This window comes from Hyperolius riggenbachi, chromosome 2, assembly GCF_040937935.1.
Source record: "Hyperolius riggenbachi isolate aHypRig1 chromosome 2, aHypRig1.pri, whole genome shotgun sequence".
NCBI classification, from domain to species: Eukaryota; Metazoa; Chordata; class Amphibia; order Anura; family Hyperoliidae; genus Hyperolius; species Hyperolius riggenbachi.
In genome coordinates, this window is record NC_090647.1 from 328,834,080 (window position 1) to 328,850,231 (window position 16,152).

Genomic DNA, 16,152 nt, shown 5'->3' on the forward strand with positions numbered 1-16,152 from the left:
CACAGCATCAGAACTTTGTTTTTCTTACCAAAGCCTAATTTTTTGCTGCACAGAATCTCCGCCCCACCAAAGAAAACTGCCTGGGCATTTTTTCCCTGATGCTGTGCAAAGCAAGATGGGATTTCTGATGTTGTTGTTCTCATTGCCTAGCAACTGGGAGGGGTGATCAGAACACAGGACAGTTGGAACTGTCTCATGCTCCCTGTCACCTCCTTTCAACCAAAAAGATGGCAGCCCCCCTGAAATCACAAACATTTGCCTGTTCTTTTAAAACAGGGTGGGTAAGAGATTATATTACCTATCTATTTTAAGTAACATATGTGTTTGTTTAGGCTGAAGTTCCTCTTTAACTGACAAATAAATTCGCCAGTTACTTACCGGGGGCTTATTCCAGCCCCCTGAAGTTTTCCTGGCCCCTTGCTGTTATCCTGCGCTGCTTGTACATTAAACTGATTTCTGCAAATACATTTCCTAATTCCACAGTAACTTGCAACACAGATATCCCTGAAAACATTGTTGCTTTATTTAAATGCATTGGGCCTGATCCAATTAACTATTTCCCCTAGGTTTTCTCCTAGGTGATGGTCACATTATAAATAAAACCTTTTAAAGAGAACCTGAGGTGGGCAGATGGAACACAGAGGCATGTTCTCTGCCTTATGACATGCCTTTGTGTCCCCCCACCGCCACTCTCTGCCCCCCTACCGACGCGCTATAGCTCCCTGAGAATATTTGTCGCTATCTCAGAGGTAAACACAGGGAGAGGGATTCCCTGTTCAAAATGCCCATCAGTTTCCAAAGCTGCCATTGGGCTGCTCTCTCCCTGGCCACGCCCCCTGCCGCTCCCCCGCCTCCCTGCACGCTACGAGAGACACAAAATCTCTCTTTGCAGAGTCGTGACCTATAGGTCACAAAAGTGAAAGTGGGCCCATGCGGCCCACAGGAGCGGCATTTTTTACAACTACCTGATCTGCTTCACCCCCCTGATCAGGTAGCCAACTTTTATTTATTTTATTGTCTCTTTAAGCCACCAGCAAGCAGGAAAATACTCAGAACAATTTTAACAGTATTTTTTCACCTACTTTTTGGTACTTTTCTATTGCATAATGCTGAAAAGTTATTTTAAAAAAATGACAAACGATCTCCTAGAAGGAAAGTTAGGAGAAAAAGTAAAGCAACAGTCTATAAAGATGTTGTTATGGAATTCTACAGCCTATTTTCACTCCTGTTCTTCATAAAACATTTCTTGATGTACTGTGCTAATGACTTTCGCTGCAGATGTTAATAAAAACTAAATAGGTCTTATTCAACAATGATCATCTAAGAAGTGTGCTTGTCTCCTAGTCCTATAAAATAACATGATATCACATGCTTACCTCCATGTAGTGCCAACACCTTTCCAGTATACTTGATATTTCTTATACAGACATTCCTGAAACATGATCTGGTTTAGTGTAAAAAAAAAATCTAATTTAATGCTGACCCAGATTTTCTGTCCTAGTTACATCCAGGGCCAACATTAAATACTATATACAGGATAATATGTAATGTATTTATATGGTACTGACACATTTCCACAGCGCAGAGGATATTGATCTATTGATATCAAGCAGTTGTACAGGCAGAAATTAACTGTGTAGTGTTAGACACTGTATCAAATGCCTGTAATGTTATTTTCAGAATTGGCAGAAAGCAAGATAACAGTCACCATAAAACAATATATTCTGTAGAGCTAGACAACTAGGTCAGGTGTCCATTAGTACAATATTATTTAGGTATGTGGTACATACAAAGCAGAGATCAAGTGAAGGGAGGTTCAGTTCAGGTTTGCTTTGAATTGAGTGTTAGAGCTCAGGGAGGGGAAGCAGGATGCATGCAGCATGGGGATTGGGGCAAATCAGTCTTGTGGGGTGAATAAAGGCATTGATCAATTGCCACCCGTTCCATCTGCTATCTAAATCTGATCACAGAGGGATCTATTCCTTCCACACACTGCACATTGATATGCAAACGATTTCAGAATGAAATCTATTGAAAATGTATCGAATAGCAGAGTCCGATACAATGCAATGCTATCTGTCTACCAGTGCGCCCGTCCCCAATCGATCAAGATTTTCTGTCTGATCAATCATTTCAATAAATTCATTTCAAAAGAGTGGCATAGTGTGTGCTCATGACGAAGCAGCACTTGTTTTATAATAGCTCCAGATATGCCTCTTTCCTTGCCATAATATGCAGGGCCTAAACTAACTACCCTGCTATGCCCTGCAGGAGTCAGTCCATGCAAAAATGTTTGCACATTAATATGGGTGCCATGTGTATGCCTCCTTGTGCCGCCAGAGAAGGGGGCAGCACAAGCATTGGCCCAAGCACACTCGTTACCCAGAAGCACCACAACTGCTTCCCATGGGGGCAGGAGCAGATAAATGCAGACCACCCCCTTCCCAGTGTGGCCAGCGCACAGGAGAACTGTTCACAAACACTCCCCAAAGGAAAGAATCCTTACCTCATACGAATTTCATCCAGTAGTAAATTTATGGAAACTGCGTGACTTATCTTTATTATTAATTTATAAAGCGCAGCCTTTCTCAATCTTTTTTGACCCGAGGAACTCTTTAGAAAATGTTCAAATCTCGGAGAACCCCTGTGTGTGTGTGTTTACGCACGCGCATATATATGTTATGGTATGGCACTAGAGGTGTAGCGAACGGTTCGCCGGCGAACGGTTCCAGGCGAACGGTTCCAGGTGAACATTGGTGGTTTGCGTTCACCTGCGCCAGGCGAACTTTTACGGAAGTTCGATTTGCCCCATAATGCACTATGAGGGTCAACTTTGACCCTCTGCATCACAGTCAGCAGGCACATTGTAGCCATTCAGGCTACAGTAAGCCCTGGAGCCCCACCCCACCCCTTATATAAGGCAGGCTCCGGCGGCCATTACACTCACTCGTGTGCCTGCTAGTGAGAGGAAAGGGACAGCTGCTGCAGACTTGTTCTTCTAGGGACAGATTAGTTAGGTTCTTGGCTGCTTAGTTTGCTCCTTGGCTGATTGTTGTTGCTTTATAGCACCCTAGCTCTTGTCAGAGCTCATCCTGTACTTTTTTTTTTTTTTACTGTGTGTCAAACTGACACTTTTGTTGCATGCACAGCCTTGCTAATTGATAGTGTGTGTGTGCCACTGCCAGCAGCCCAGCCCATTCAGTGACTGACTGCCTGTGTGTGTGACAGGGAGCTGCACATTGTACTACCCAGTACTGCATATATCCCCAGTACCTGTTGTGTTTACTTAACCCACCTCATCACTGCACATAACTACCTGTAGTGTTGAGTGAACCCAGCTCACTGCATCCTACTACTACCTGTTGTGTTTACTTAACCCACCTCATCACTGCACATAACTACCTGTAGTGTTGAGTGAACCCAGCTCACTGCATATACCTACTACTACCTGTTGTGTTGAGTGAACCCAGCTCACTGCATCCTACTACTACCTGTTGTGTTTACTTAACCCACCTCATCACTGCACATAACTACCTGTAGTGTTTAGTGAACCCAGCTCATTGCATATACCTACTACCTGTTGTGTTGAGTGAACCCAGCTCACTGCATCCTACTACTACCTGTTGTGTTTACTTAACCCACCTCATCACTGCACATAACTACCTGTAGTGTTGAGTGAACCCAGCTCACTGCATATACCTACTACCTGTTGTGTTGAGTGAACCCAGCTCACTGCATCCTACTACTACCTGTTGTGTTTACTTAACCCACCTCATCACTGCACATAACTACCTGTAGTGTTGAGTGAACCCAGCTCACTACATATACCTACTACCTGTTGTGTTTACTTAACCCACCTCATCACTGCACATAACTACCTGTAGTGTTGAGTGAACCCAGCTCACTGCATATACCTACTACCTGTTGTGTTGAGTGAACCCAGCTCACTGCATCCTACTACTACCTGTTGTGTTTACTTAACCCACCTCATCACTGCACATAACTACCTGTAGTGTTGAGTGAACCCAGCTCACTGCATATACCTACTACCTGTTGTGTTTACTTAACCCACCTCATCACTGCACATAACTACCTGTAGTGTTGAGTGAACCCAGCTCACTGCATCCTACTACTACCTGTTGTGTTTACTTAACCCACCTCATCACTGCACATAACTACCTGTAGTGTTGAGTGAACCCAGCTCACTGCATATACCTACTACTACCTGTTGTGTTGAGTGAACCCAGCTCACTGCATCCTACTACTACCTGTTGTGTTTACTTAACCCACCTCATCACTGCACATAACTACCTGTAGTGTTGAGTGAACCCAGCTCACTGCATATACCTACTACCTGTTGTGTTGAGTGAACCCAGCTCACTGCATCCTACTACTACCTGTTGTGTTTACTTAACCCACCTCATCACTGCACATAACTACCTGTAGTGTTGAGTGAACCCAGCTCACTGCATATACCTACTACCTGTTGTGTTGAGTGAACCCAGCTCACTACATCCTACTACTACCTGTTGTGTTTACTTAACCCGCCTCATCACTGCACATAACTACCTGTAGTGTTGAGTGAACCCAGCTCACTGCATATACCTACTACCTGTTGTGTTGAGTGAACCCAGCTCACTGCATCCTACTACTACCTGTTGTGTTTACTTAACCCACCTCATCACTGCACATAACTACCTGTAGTGTTGAGTGAACCCAGCTCACTGCATATACCTACTACCTGTTGTGTTTACTTAACCCACCTCATCACTGCACATAACTACCTGTAGTGTTGAGTGAACCCAGCTCACTGCATACACCTAATACCTGTTGTGTTTACTTAACCCACCTTATCACTGCACATAACTACCTGTAGTGTTGAGTGAACCCAGCTCACTGCATATACCTACTACTACCTGTTGTGTTGAGTGAACCCAGCTCACTGCATCCTACTACTACCTGTTGTGTTTACTTAACCCACCTCATCACTGCACATAACTACCTGTAGTGTTGAGTGAACCCAGCTCACTGCATCCTACTACTACCTGTTGTGTTTACTTAACCCACCTCATCACTGCACATAACTACCTGTAGTGTTGAGTGAACCCAGCTCACTGCATATACCTACTACCTGTTGTGTTGAGTGAACCCACCTCACCGCATCCTAGTACCTTTACTGTTCAGTGAACCCAGCTCACTGCATCCTACTACCTGTTGTGTTGAGTGAACCCACCTCACTGCATCCTAGTACCTTTACTGTTCAGTGAACCCAGCTCACTGCATATACCTAGCATCCCCCCGAGATGGACAAAATGGACAAACCAGGTAGAGGAAGAGGTAGAGGCAGACGCAGAGGAAGGCCACCAGGCACCGGCAGGTCTGTGCGAGGTGGTGTTGCTGTGATTTCGTGCGGACCTGCCCCAAAATACAGTGCTCAGAAGAAGGCACGTGCCATCACTTCTCAAAATCGTGAGGAGGTGATTGAGTATTTAACACAGAACACCTCATCTCCCGCAGCCACCAGCGCTACAACAAGCACCACATCCGCTGCATTTGACACTTCGCAGGAGTTATTTGGTGGTGGTGGTGATGAAATCACCGATTCACAGCCACTACTGCAACAACAAGAAGAAGGCGCAGGTACACCACCTCCTACGTCTGAGTTAGGTGGCGATAGTATGGACGTAACGTGTGTGGAGGGGGCTGATGAAACACCTGAAGTTGGTGCAGTTGAGGAGGTGTCTGAGGAAAGTGCAGCTGGCCAGGAGGATTATGATGACGATTATACGGATACCACATATGTTTCCGGTAGAGGAGATGACCAGGGGGACAGATCAGAGGAGGAGTCAGAGAGGACTAGGAGGAGACGACTCCATGATAGAAGCAGAGGGAGCTCATCCTCAGAAACAGCTGGGGGCAGTGTCCGGCGCCATGTATCGCCAGCTATGGCCAGACAGCCAACATGCCCTTCAACGTCAGCTGCTGATGCCACCGTAGCGCCATCACCCCAGGGGGGCTCAGCGGTTTGGAAATTTTTTAACATGTGTGTCTCAGATCGGAGCAAAGCCATCTGTTGTCTCTGCCAGCAAAAATTGAGCCGTGGAAAGGCCAACTGTCACGTAGGGACAAGTGCTTTACGAAGGCACCTGGAGAGAAGGCACAAACAGCTATGGCAAGAACACCTGAGGAAAAACAGCACCCCTCAAAAGACAAGCCGCGGAGAACAACCGCGGCAGCCGTCACAGGGGGCTTCTGCTGCTCCACGTTCCCATGGTATTGTTCGTGGCTGGGGGGAGGAAGAATGGCTACACTTAAACAATTTAAAAATACAACCATCTAAACTTTCAACCAATTTAAAAATACAACCATCTAAACTTTCAAACAATTTAAAAATACAACCATCTAAACTTTCAAACTATTTAAAAATACAACCATCTACATTTTCAAACAATTTACAAAAATGCCAACAAAACTTGCCCTCCGTAAAACATTCTTGGCAAATGCTTTCGACTTGGTTTGTCTTCCGCTGGCTCAAGGGTCCATCTGACCACAGATGCCTGGTCTGCAAAGCACGGTCAGGGCAGCTACAGCATGGGTCTCAGCAGGCTCCCACTTCGGGCCGGAATCCAACCTTCATTCCCCGCGGTGACAATGGCAGACTTGCCCTCCATAACGGATTCCCGTTAAAGGATTTAAAGTTAATTCATTTCAAATACACAGCAGGGCCTCGAAAGTCCGCCTCCTGTATTGTTATTTTTGGTCACTACCTCGGGGCGGGCGGGCGTGCATGCCTGCCTGCTGCCCTCCTTGGATGTGTAGTGGTAGCCGTTTCTCAGGCTCCACACCGGATTCCATCCCTCATTCCCCGACCATTACCCGGGGTCACAAATGGCAGACTTGCCCGCCTCCATATGATTCTCGTGAAAGGAATGTGGTGTCATCTTTGCCCGCCACAAATGGTTCTCGTTCAAGGATTTAAAGTACATTCATTTCAAATACACAGCAGAGCCTCGAAAGTCTGCCTCATGTATTGTTATTTTTGGTCACTACCTCGGGGCGGGCGGGCGTGCATGCCTGCCCGCTGCCCTCCTTGGATGTGTAGTGGTAGCCGTTGCTCAGGCTCCACACCGGATTCCATCCCTCATTCCCCCGGCCATTACCCGGGGTCACAATGGCAGACTTGCCCGCCTCCACAGGATTCTCATTGTAGCGGTACTGAACAAGTACGCAGCAAGTAGAAAATGTAATTTAAAAACAAAACGTACGATTTTTAACAATGCCATGGAAAGTTGAGAAGGAAGTCACACATTACCTGACATCACTGAGTGAGGAAGAGCAATCACGCCATGTTGCGCAGTAGTCCAGCATGGCCGTCACTACACAAAGAGCTGTTTGCGGTGCGTTACACAGTGAGTTTGGTGTGTCAGTGTAAAGCAGTACTCTAATTACACTCCCTGATTGATGTATACACATGCAAGATGTTTTAAAGCACGTTAGGCCTGCAATTTAGCGTCACATCCAGATTTTTCCCCGGGACTTTTGGCATGTATCCCACTCCGCCATGCCCCCCTCCAGGTGTTAGACCCCTTGAAACATCTTTTCCATCACTTTTGTGGCCAGCATAATTTTTTCTATTTTTCACAGTTCGCCTCCCCATTGAAGTCTATTGCGGTTCGCGAACTTTTCCGCGAACCGAACCTTCCGCGGAAGTTCGCGAACCGAAAATCGGAGGTTCACGACATCTCTATATGGCACCTGTGCTCTCTTTATTTAATGTGGCCCGCTATGTCCCCCTTACCAGGTAATGACCCCCTTTGTCCCCCTTGTTAGCAATTATGGTTCTCATGTGCCTTCTCTTATTAAAGAGAATCTGTATTGTTAAAATCGCACAAAAGTAAACATACCAGTGCGTTAGGGGACATCTCCTATTACCCTCTGTCACAATTTCGCCACTCCTCGCCGCATTAAAAGTGGTTAAAAACAGTTTTAAAAAGTTTGTTTATAAACAAACAAAATGGCCACCAAAACAGGAAGTAGGTTGATGTACAGTATGTCCACTCATAGAAAATACATTCATACACAAGCAGGCTGTATACACCCTTCCTTTTGAATCTCAAGAGATCATTTGTGTGTTTCTTTCCCCCTGCAGCTATCTTCCACTGAAGTGTCAGGCTGTTTCTTCCTGCAGAGTGCAGACAGCTCTTCCTGTATGTAATTCCTCAGTATGTGAAAGCCCAGCCAGCTCAGAGGAGGATTTATCCAGCTTGTAAAAGATAAGAGAGAAGAGAGAAGCTGCTCTAATCTAAATAATACACAGGCAGTGGGCAGAGAGGGTCCTGGAGGGAGGAGATGCATCACAGAACCACAACACTGAAGAACTTGGCAGCCTTCCAGACACCGGCTGACAAGTCTGACAAGAGAGAAATAAGTTGATTTATTACAGAGATGGTGATAGTAGAACGTGCTGCAGTAAGCCAGAACACATTAGAATAGCTTTTGGAACTTGTAGGATGATAAAAAACAGGATGCAATTTTTGTTACGGAGTCTCTTTAACAAGTGTGGCCCCAATTTGTGTGGCTGCTTTGTCCCCTCAGTTTGTTTGGCTGTTATGTCCCCATTGTTTATGGGACTGCTTTGCCCCCATTTCCGTGGCTATGTCCCCCATTTGTGTGGCTACTATGGCCCCCCCGTTTGTGTGGCTTCTTTGTCCTCTTTCTGTGCTGCTTTGTCCCCCCTTTCTGTAGCTGCTTTAGTCATTGGTGTCATTGCAGGGGGAAAAAAAAAACATTACTTAACATCTGACGATCTTTCCTCCTCCTTGAAGCTGGGATTCTTCTTGAACTCCCGCACGTGCCGGAACTATAGACCTGGCTTCGGGTGATGCGGCTGCTTTACAAATCCATCCACTGCATCACTCGCAGCAGCATGAAGGAATCCTTCCACTGCCGCAGACCTATGCAGCAGCGGGACTATATTTGTCCCACAGAAATGGGGAAATTGCCTTCTTAAAACAGAAGGAAATTTGCAATAATTCAGTTATAAATGAACATTTGTGGTTACCCACAATGCACACCTACTAAATATGCAAATTATCCCTTTCCGCCCTTGTTAAGCCAAGCAAGCATCCAGAACCGCTGGTTTATAGCAAGCCTATAGCTTTAAGTTTTACACAGCCATACCAAACCCACATGTAGACAGCCTGTTTCGGACTTTTGGTCCTCATCAGTACATGGCAGGGATTGATAAGGCTGTATGAAATAGGGCTTGGTCGAGTACAACAGAATAACCAAGCAGCTTAGGGTGACCCAAACTACTAGGAATGTATAGGGGGATGAAAGGAACCAAAAAGCCCTCCTACTAAAAAAGCAAAGCTTGGTGTAATTGCCTTCTTAAAACAGAAGGAAATTTGCAATAATTCAGTTATAAATGAACATTTGTGGTTACCCACAATGCACACCTACTAAATATGCAAATTATCCCTTTCCGCCCTTGTTAAGCCAAGCAAGCATCCAGAACCGCTGGTTTATAGCAAGCCTATAGCTTTAAGTTTTACACAGCCATACCAAACCCACATGTAGACAGCCTGTTTCGGACTTTTGGTCCTCATCAGTACATGGCAGGGATTGATAAGGCTGTATGAAATAGGGCTTGGTCGAGTACAACAGAGTAACCAAGCAGCTTAGGGCTTGCTTGCTGGGCTTAACAAGGGCGGAAAGGGATAATTTGCATATTTAGCAGGTGTGCATTGTGGGTAACCACAAATGTTCATTTATAACTGAATTATTGCAAATTTCCTTCTGTTTTAAGAAGGCAATTACACCAAGCTTTGCTTTTTTAGTAGGAGGGCTTTTTGGTTCCTTTCATCCCCCTATACATTCCTAGTAGTTTGGGTCACCCTAAGCTGCTTGGTTACTCTGTTGTACTCGACCAAGCCCTATTTCATACAGCCTTATCAATCCCTGCCATGTACTGATGAGGACCAAAAGTCCGAAACAGGCTGTCTACATGTGGGTTTGGTATGGCTGTGTAAAACTTAAACCTATAGGCTTGCTATAAACCAGCGGTTCTGGATGCTTGCTTGGCTTAACAAGGGCGGAAAGGGATAATTTGCATATTTAGTAGGTGTGCATTGTGGGTAACCACAAATGTTCATTTATAACTGAATTATTGCAAATTTCCTTCTGTTTTGAGAAGGCAATTACACCAAGCTTTGCTTTTTTAGTAGGAGGGCTTTTTGGTTCCTTTCATCCCCCTATACATTCCTAGTAGTTTGGGTCACCCTAAGCTGCTTGGTTACTCAGAAATGGGGAAAGTGGGACTGTTGTGTCCCACAGAAGTGTCAAATTGACACGGAACGCCTGGAGGGTTCTCACGGAACCCCGGTTGAGAAAAGCTGATCTAGAGCCAGCTTCTTCCATGGTGCTGTACAACATAATAAAAGGTATAACAATATAATATAACAATATAATATAAGCAATACAACAGTTAACAGTACAAGACAATGGTGGATAACAGTGAATGCAGTGAACTAATTAACATAAGGTAAAAATCTTGGGGAGTGACACTACCATGAAAGCGGAGCAGAGCAGGGGGCGCCCCCAGCCTGTCGCTGCTCAAAATTACAAGAGGTCGGACATGTTGTGGCATAGATAAAGATTCAATCACAGTGAACACATCTGCTGGGAATCAGTGGAGAAAACAGATGGGTGTGTGGCTACACCATGGCCTCACTATACATTCCTGTGTCCATGCTCTTTGGTTTGCTTGTGATTGTACATTGTAATGTCCAGTCATAGCTACATAAGGATATCACTGGTCAGTTATACCTAGGGCTACATAACCCCACGACTTGTAGTTAAACTTCTGTATGTTCTCCAGTGTCATCACAGACATTCGTTACTCTGTCAGAAAGCCCTGGAGCCATACTTTACAGTTAATCAGAAACCTGTCCTATATGAGAGTACCGAAAACCTTTAGCCTGAGTTTAGAAATCCCATTTTTATGAAATATTACATTCCCTCCCACTACTTCTCTTTTTTTTTTTTTCTTAGGCATTGCAGACTTCCTGTTAGGTGTTGCTTCATAGATCATATACTCTGCAGTGTACCACTTGATGATCTACATGTCAAAGAGAAAAGCGTGTTTATCCTTCCTCCTGAAGAAGGTAATTTATTTCTATATACTACATCTATGTCCCAAATTTGTACCTTTTCTTTCTTTATTTAGGAATAGGAGAAGACATTGTAAGCTCGCATGGGCAGGGACCTTCTCATAGTTCCTTCATCAAAAATGTCTATATTTGAATTGCTGGTTGTTTTTATTGTACAGAGTTTTGAATTTCTTCTATTTCTGTGCTGCCCCATATTTGTTTTGTACTATGTACACCGCTAAGGACAATGTTGGCGCTATATAAATAATAATAATATATAAATAATAGAAAATAATCATTATAAATATTAATTGTTTATATTCTCAGTTAGGTCAATGCATGGTCCTCATCAAAAAGCCTTAGTGATATTTTCTGAGATGGTAGCAGGTAGTCTAGAGTTAACCATAGATTGGCACAAGTCTATACAAATGTAATGGCAGTGAGCCATCTATGGTGTCACCAGTGCTGCCTGTAATCCCTTCTCCAATTTAGGAAAGAGGGCCTGATTAGGAAGTCAAGGAAAATAGATTGACTACTTTGCAGTATTCACATTGTTATACCATAAACCAAGTACGGTAACTGTTGCCAATATTTTCTAGGGGTTCCAGAATTAAATTATGGCTATAAAGATCCATATCTGTTGAGCACGTCAGCTCATGGACGAAGCGAGTGTTTCTGGTGCACAGCACTCACCGCCGGGCCCTGAAACCAGGTGACCCATAGCAGCAATGTAATGCTGCACGGGGAACCTAAGGGTAATTTGGGGCTCCGGCGGTTGCTGGACCCAAATGACATCTCCCTTCAAGTTGCGACAACTTGGAGGGAGAATAGTATTTACCGCTGCCGGGGAGTTTTGCGGCAGCAGGGTGAGCCGTCATTTGGCTCTCCCGACGCGCAACTCACCAGCAACGCATACATACATACGCCTCGTGGACAAAGAAAATGGTTCCTTACATTTTCTTTTAGGCCTATACATCTCATTATCTATAAACAAATCATTTAATAGTTCAAGGTAAGATTTGGTACATATAAGTTATAAAATGGAGCACTTGTCATGCTTCTGTGGGCCGCTTAATGTCCACTAGAGCTAAGCACAAAAAGGAGAAACAGAAATACTTAAAGTGGAACTACAGTAGCATACAATTACAAACTTGTCTGCCAATCTACTGTAACTGCCTTTAACCCAAGGTAATGTCATATGTGTGAAAAATATGTATTTCCGCTGCATGAGTGGGAAAACATTTCTTAAACTGAATTGCTTATCACCCCTGGTTAACTTTTATTTTAGTTAAAATAGAATGGTAATGGGTAATAAAGAAGTTTTTATCTTTGTGAGTGGGAATACATTTCTTAAATTGGACCTGAACACTTGCACAGGACAGAAGGAAAATAGAGAAATGCACCCTGTATGTATTTAGAGAGTTTAGCCTGTCAGATTCCCCCTCATCTGTGTCTAATCACAAGTTGTTATTTGATCTCTCCCCTGTGTCAGCTGACTGCTATGGCAGATACGCTCATTTTTTAAGCACAGGATGTTAACAATATGTCTGCTTCCATGAAAGCAGTAAGTAGAAACACTGCAGATTTATTTTGTATTAGCTGTATTAGCAAATTTGTATTAGCTGTAATTAAGAAATGTTTTTGTTTAAAGGTTATTATGCTGATGCTTATCTTTTGGCGCAGAGAAGAAGTTCTGAGTTCAGGTCCGCTTTAAACTGAATTGCTTATCAGGTTGTCATGCTACTGTGAACAGTAGAAAGAACAGTAGAAGGCCAGGGCTATTAGTAATGCTTATTATGTGGACCTCAATAAGGCAAAATAATACATTTTGAGAGTGGTTAATAAAAAGGAAATTGTTACTGCAATAGGCATGTTCAACAGTAGTTGACTATTTCATTTTAAAAGGAAGGAACTTTAAATATTTTACATCTGTGAAACGGAACTGCCCAAGATATTTTTATTTGACTTTAGCTCTGCATTAATATCTGGGAGAACTAGCTGTCATGATTACCACTGAAGCAGTGGGATTTAAAAAGTATAATGTTTACTTATGTCACAGGCAATCAAGATAAACTTTCTTTTTTCAATAATGCTTTTGCTTGGTAAAGCAAGATATTAGTGCAACTGTTGGGAAAAAAAAGTGCTCTTTTCCAGTGCTGAGACCCTCCAAAAATTGCTTGTGGATGAGTGCATGCGCAGAAGCATGGACCTGCTCGGGCTTCGGCAGAAAATCCCGGGCCTGATTGGATCTGTGCTAGTGGACATGCATGAGCCGTCTGCACCTGCACAGTAGCATGGCCCCGATCGAGCTCGGATTTTTCTGATGGAGCCCAAGCAAGTCCGTGCTACTGTACAGCCATACTTTAGGGGTCTCATTGCTGGATCTGCTTTGCTGAGCAGAAAGAAAAGGCCTCTCCAGGATCCAGAGACTTCCCCATTCTAAGGTAAGTATGCAAAATTGGCACTAGCAAACCTCACAGGTTTGCTCTCAATCAAAAAATGATCAGAAAGTCAACAACAATAATCATTAAAGTTTCATAAACCTGCAGACTTATCATGGTGTTTATTAATTGCAGCTTACAACAACGGAACAGACCTTTACAGCTGTGAGAAGAAATGTCTCTGGAAGGAAATAATGGCACAGAGGACCCATGTACTGTGGATTCTGAATTTAGATATAAACTCTTCACAGTGTCCTACAGCATTATTTTTGTCTTTGGATTTCTTGCCAACTGCTATGTATTATGGGTTTTTGCCAAGGTTTATCCTGTGAAAAGACTGAGCGAAATAAAAATTTTCATGATCAACTTAACTGTGGCTGATCTCCTGTTTATAGTGACTTTACCTCTATGGATTGTATACTATGATTACAAAGGGGACTGGTTCATGCCAGAATTTCTCTGCAGAGTAGCAGGCTGCTTCTTCTTTATCAACACATACTGCTCTGTGGCTTTCCTCGCAGTCATCAGTTATAACAGATTTCAGGCTGTAACAAAGCCTGTAGAAGTAGCCCGGTCTGTAGCTAGGAACAAAGCAATCTGCATTTCAACATCTGTGTGGATAATCGTAGTTGGTAGTTCTATGTACTTCCTTTTCACTCCTGGCACCAACCAAGTACAATCCAGTGATGGACACAGTTACACTCGCTGCTTTGAAGGATACAACCTCGAGAACAGAAATCCTGTGGCAATTATCCACTTCATTCTGGTTGCTGCTTTCTTTGCGATATTCCTTATTATACTTATTTGCAACGTGGTGATTTTCAGGACTTTAACCACCCAGTCAATAGAAGCCAAGCAGAGTACAGAAATGAAGCGTCGTGCTCTGCACATGGTGGTAACTGTGATAGGAGTCTTTGTGATATGCTTCGTTCCGCACCATATTGTGGATGGCCCCTGGACTCTGACAGTACTGAGACTATGGCACGAGAAGGACTGTGGCTTCCGCCAGTCCTTGAATGATGCACATCAAATTACTCTGTGCCTTATGAGCACCAACTGCATGTTGGACCCCATCATCTACTGCTTCCTCACCAAGAAGTTCCGCAAACACCTCTCTCAACGCATCCAGTCTATGAGAAGAAGTCGTAAGTTATCCAGAAATACCACTACTGATACCAATTTAGAAAACACCTTGCCACTCAGAGAGACGCAAGTTCACACATTTCACCTCTAGAATGAGCAAGTCATTGCAAAGGTGTATTTAACCATGGAACTAAAAAAAAAAACACTTTATCTGGCATAGGCTTTTAACCAGAGACATGTGGTATGCTGTATGTTGATTTGCTGCCTACAAAGGCACAAAAGTTGTTGTGTGTTTTTTTTTAACCAAAATAAGCATTTTAAGTGACCTTGAAAAACCCTCAGCATGATAATTTGAAATCTGCATGTATTGAAAGGAAATTATCAGGACTCATTTTTAGAGGCACTGCATTTATATATACTAACCCAAAATACTTTTACTGTATTAACATTTGCATGTTGCCAGTGAAAAGTGTTACAGTAACATTTCTGTTGTACAGCACATTTTTTTTCTTTTATCCTCAGGAGACAAACCATCTGTGAAGGAAGAAGCGCAAAAATGCAATACAGAATTATGAATTTTTGAACTGTGAAGAAGCCATGGTATGGTCCTCCTGTGCATGTAGATAATATAATACATTACATACGTTAAACAGGCTACCGTATGTTAACCAATGACCAAAACTATTCTGAAGATGTCACTGTTCAATCACTTCCCAGTGTCTTACATCTTTCAAGGACACCTATTCAAGTTTTCTCACAGAAGGTGTTTTCACTCCTTATCAATTAAACATCTTTTAAGCCCCCAGCAAAACAGAAAATACTAAAAAAAACATTTTATTGATAAGGTTTGAAACTATCACCTAGGAGAAAACTCATTATAAACTGTTACTTGAACAAGGGCTTGTATCTTCTCCGTCTCTCACAAGGCCCTAATGGCGGTGTCAATCTTTTACAGAAGACTTTAAAGTTTATTTATTTATTTATTAATTCCTCACAGCAGTTTGTGGATATGTGATAGCATGATTTGTCTTTCTTATGGCTTTTGTGTATTAATATGGTGGGAAATTTTGGTCAAGATATATTCTACCAACAAAGTCTCAAAGATGTAAACAGACACCATCTAAACAATATGTTAGCAAGTATACAGAACGAAAACATACAGAATTGCTCTACAGGATACATAAACCTAGAATCTAAATATTGCTAATCCTTTTGGCTATAAAAAGTGCGTGCATGCGTTCACGGACAATTAGCAATGTTTATCAATCTGCGGCTCGCGTATTATAACAGACACTGTACATTCTGCAATACAAATTAAATGAAATTAGAACGCGCTCTCAGTCTATAGATATGAACAAGCGAGACTATATCACCCAGAAATCAGTTGAACATAGTTCAGTTCCTCAGCTAGGGCAACTTCACCACAAAGGGAGACAGTCCTCTTCTTTTTTCATCTATGACCATCACAGGATATGTAA

At 43.1% G+C, this 16,152-nt stretch overlaps 1 protein-coding gene and 1 long non-coding RNA gene across 8 annotated transcripts in view; one reads left to right on the top strand and one right to left on the bottom strand.

Moving 5' to 3' along the window:
- PTAFR (platelet activating factor receptor) overlaps window positions 1-16,152 on the top strand; it is a 92,473-nt gene that overhangs the window by 47,138 nt on the left and 29,183 nt on the right. For 6 of the 7 annotated variants that reach the window (XM_068269313.1, XM_068269317.1, XM_068269318.1 and 3 more), the window contains exons 2-3: window positions 11,053-11,165; window positions 13,727-14,993. In XM_068269313.1, coding sequence (XP_068125414.1) covers window positions 13,767-14,825 — 1,059 coding nt within the window. In that variant the 5' untranslated portion in view covers window positions 11,053-11,165; window positions 13,727-13,766 and the 3' untranslated portion in view covers window positions 14,826-14,993. Of the gene's footprint in view, window positions 1-11,052; window positions 11,166-13,726; window positions 14,994-15,196; window positions 15,275-16,152 lie in introns of those variants that run through there. The other variant, XM_068269321.1, reaches the window with a different exon arrangement.
- Window positions 13,695-16,152, bottom strand: part of LOC137546630 (uncharacterized) — a 31,919-nt gene continuing 29,461 nt past the window's right edge. The window contains exon 3 of the long non-coding RNA XR_011026311.1: window positions 13,695-14,721. This is a non-coding gene — a long non-coding RNA (uncharacterized lncRNA). The remainder of the gene's footprint in view (window positions 14,722-16,152) is intronic.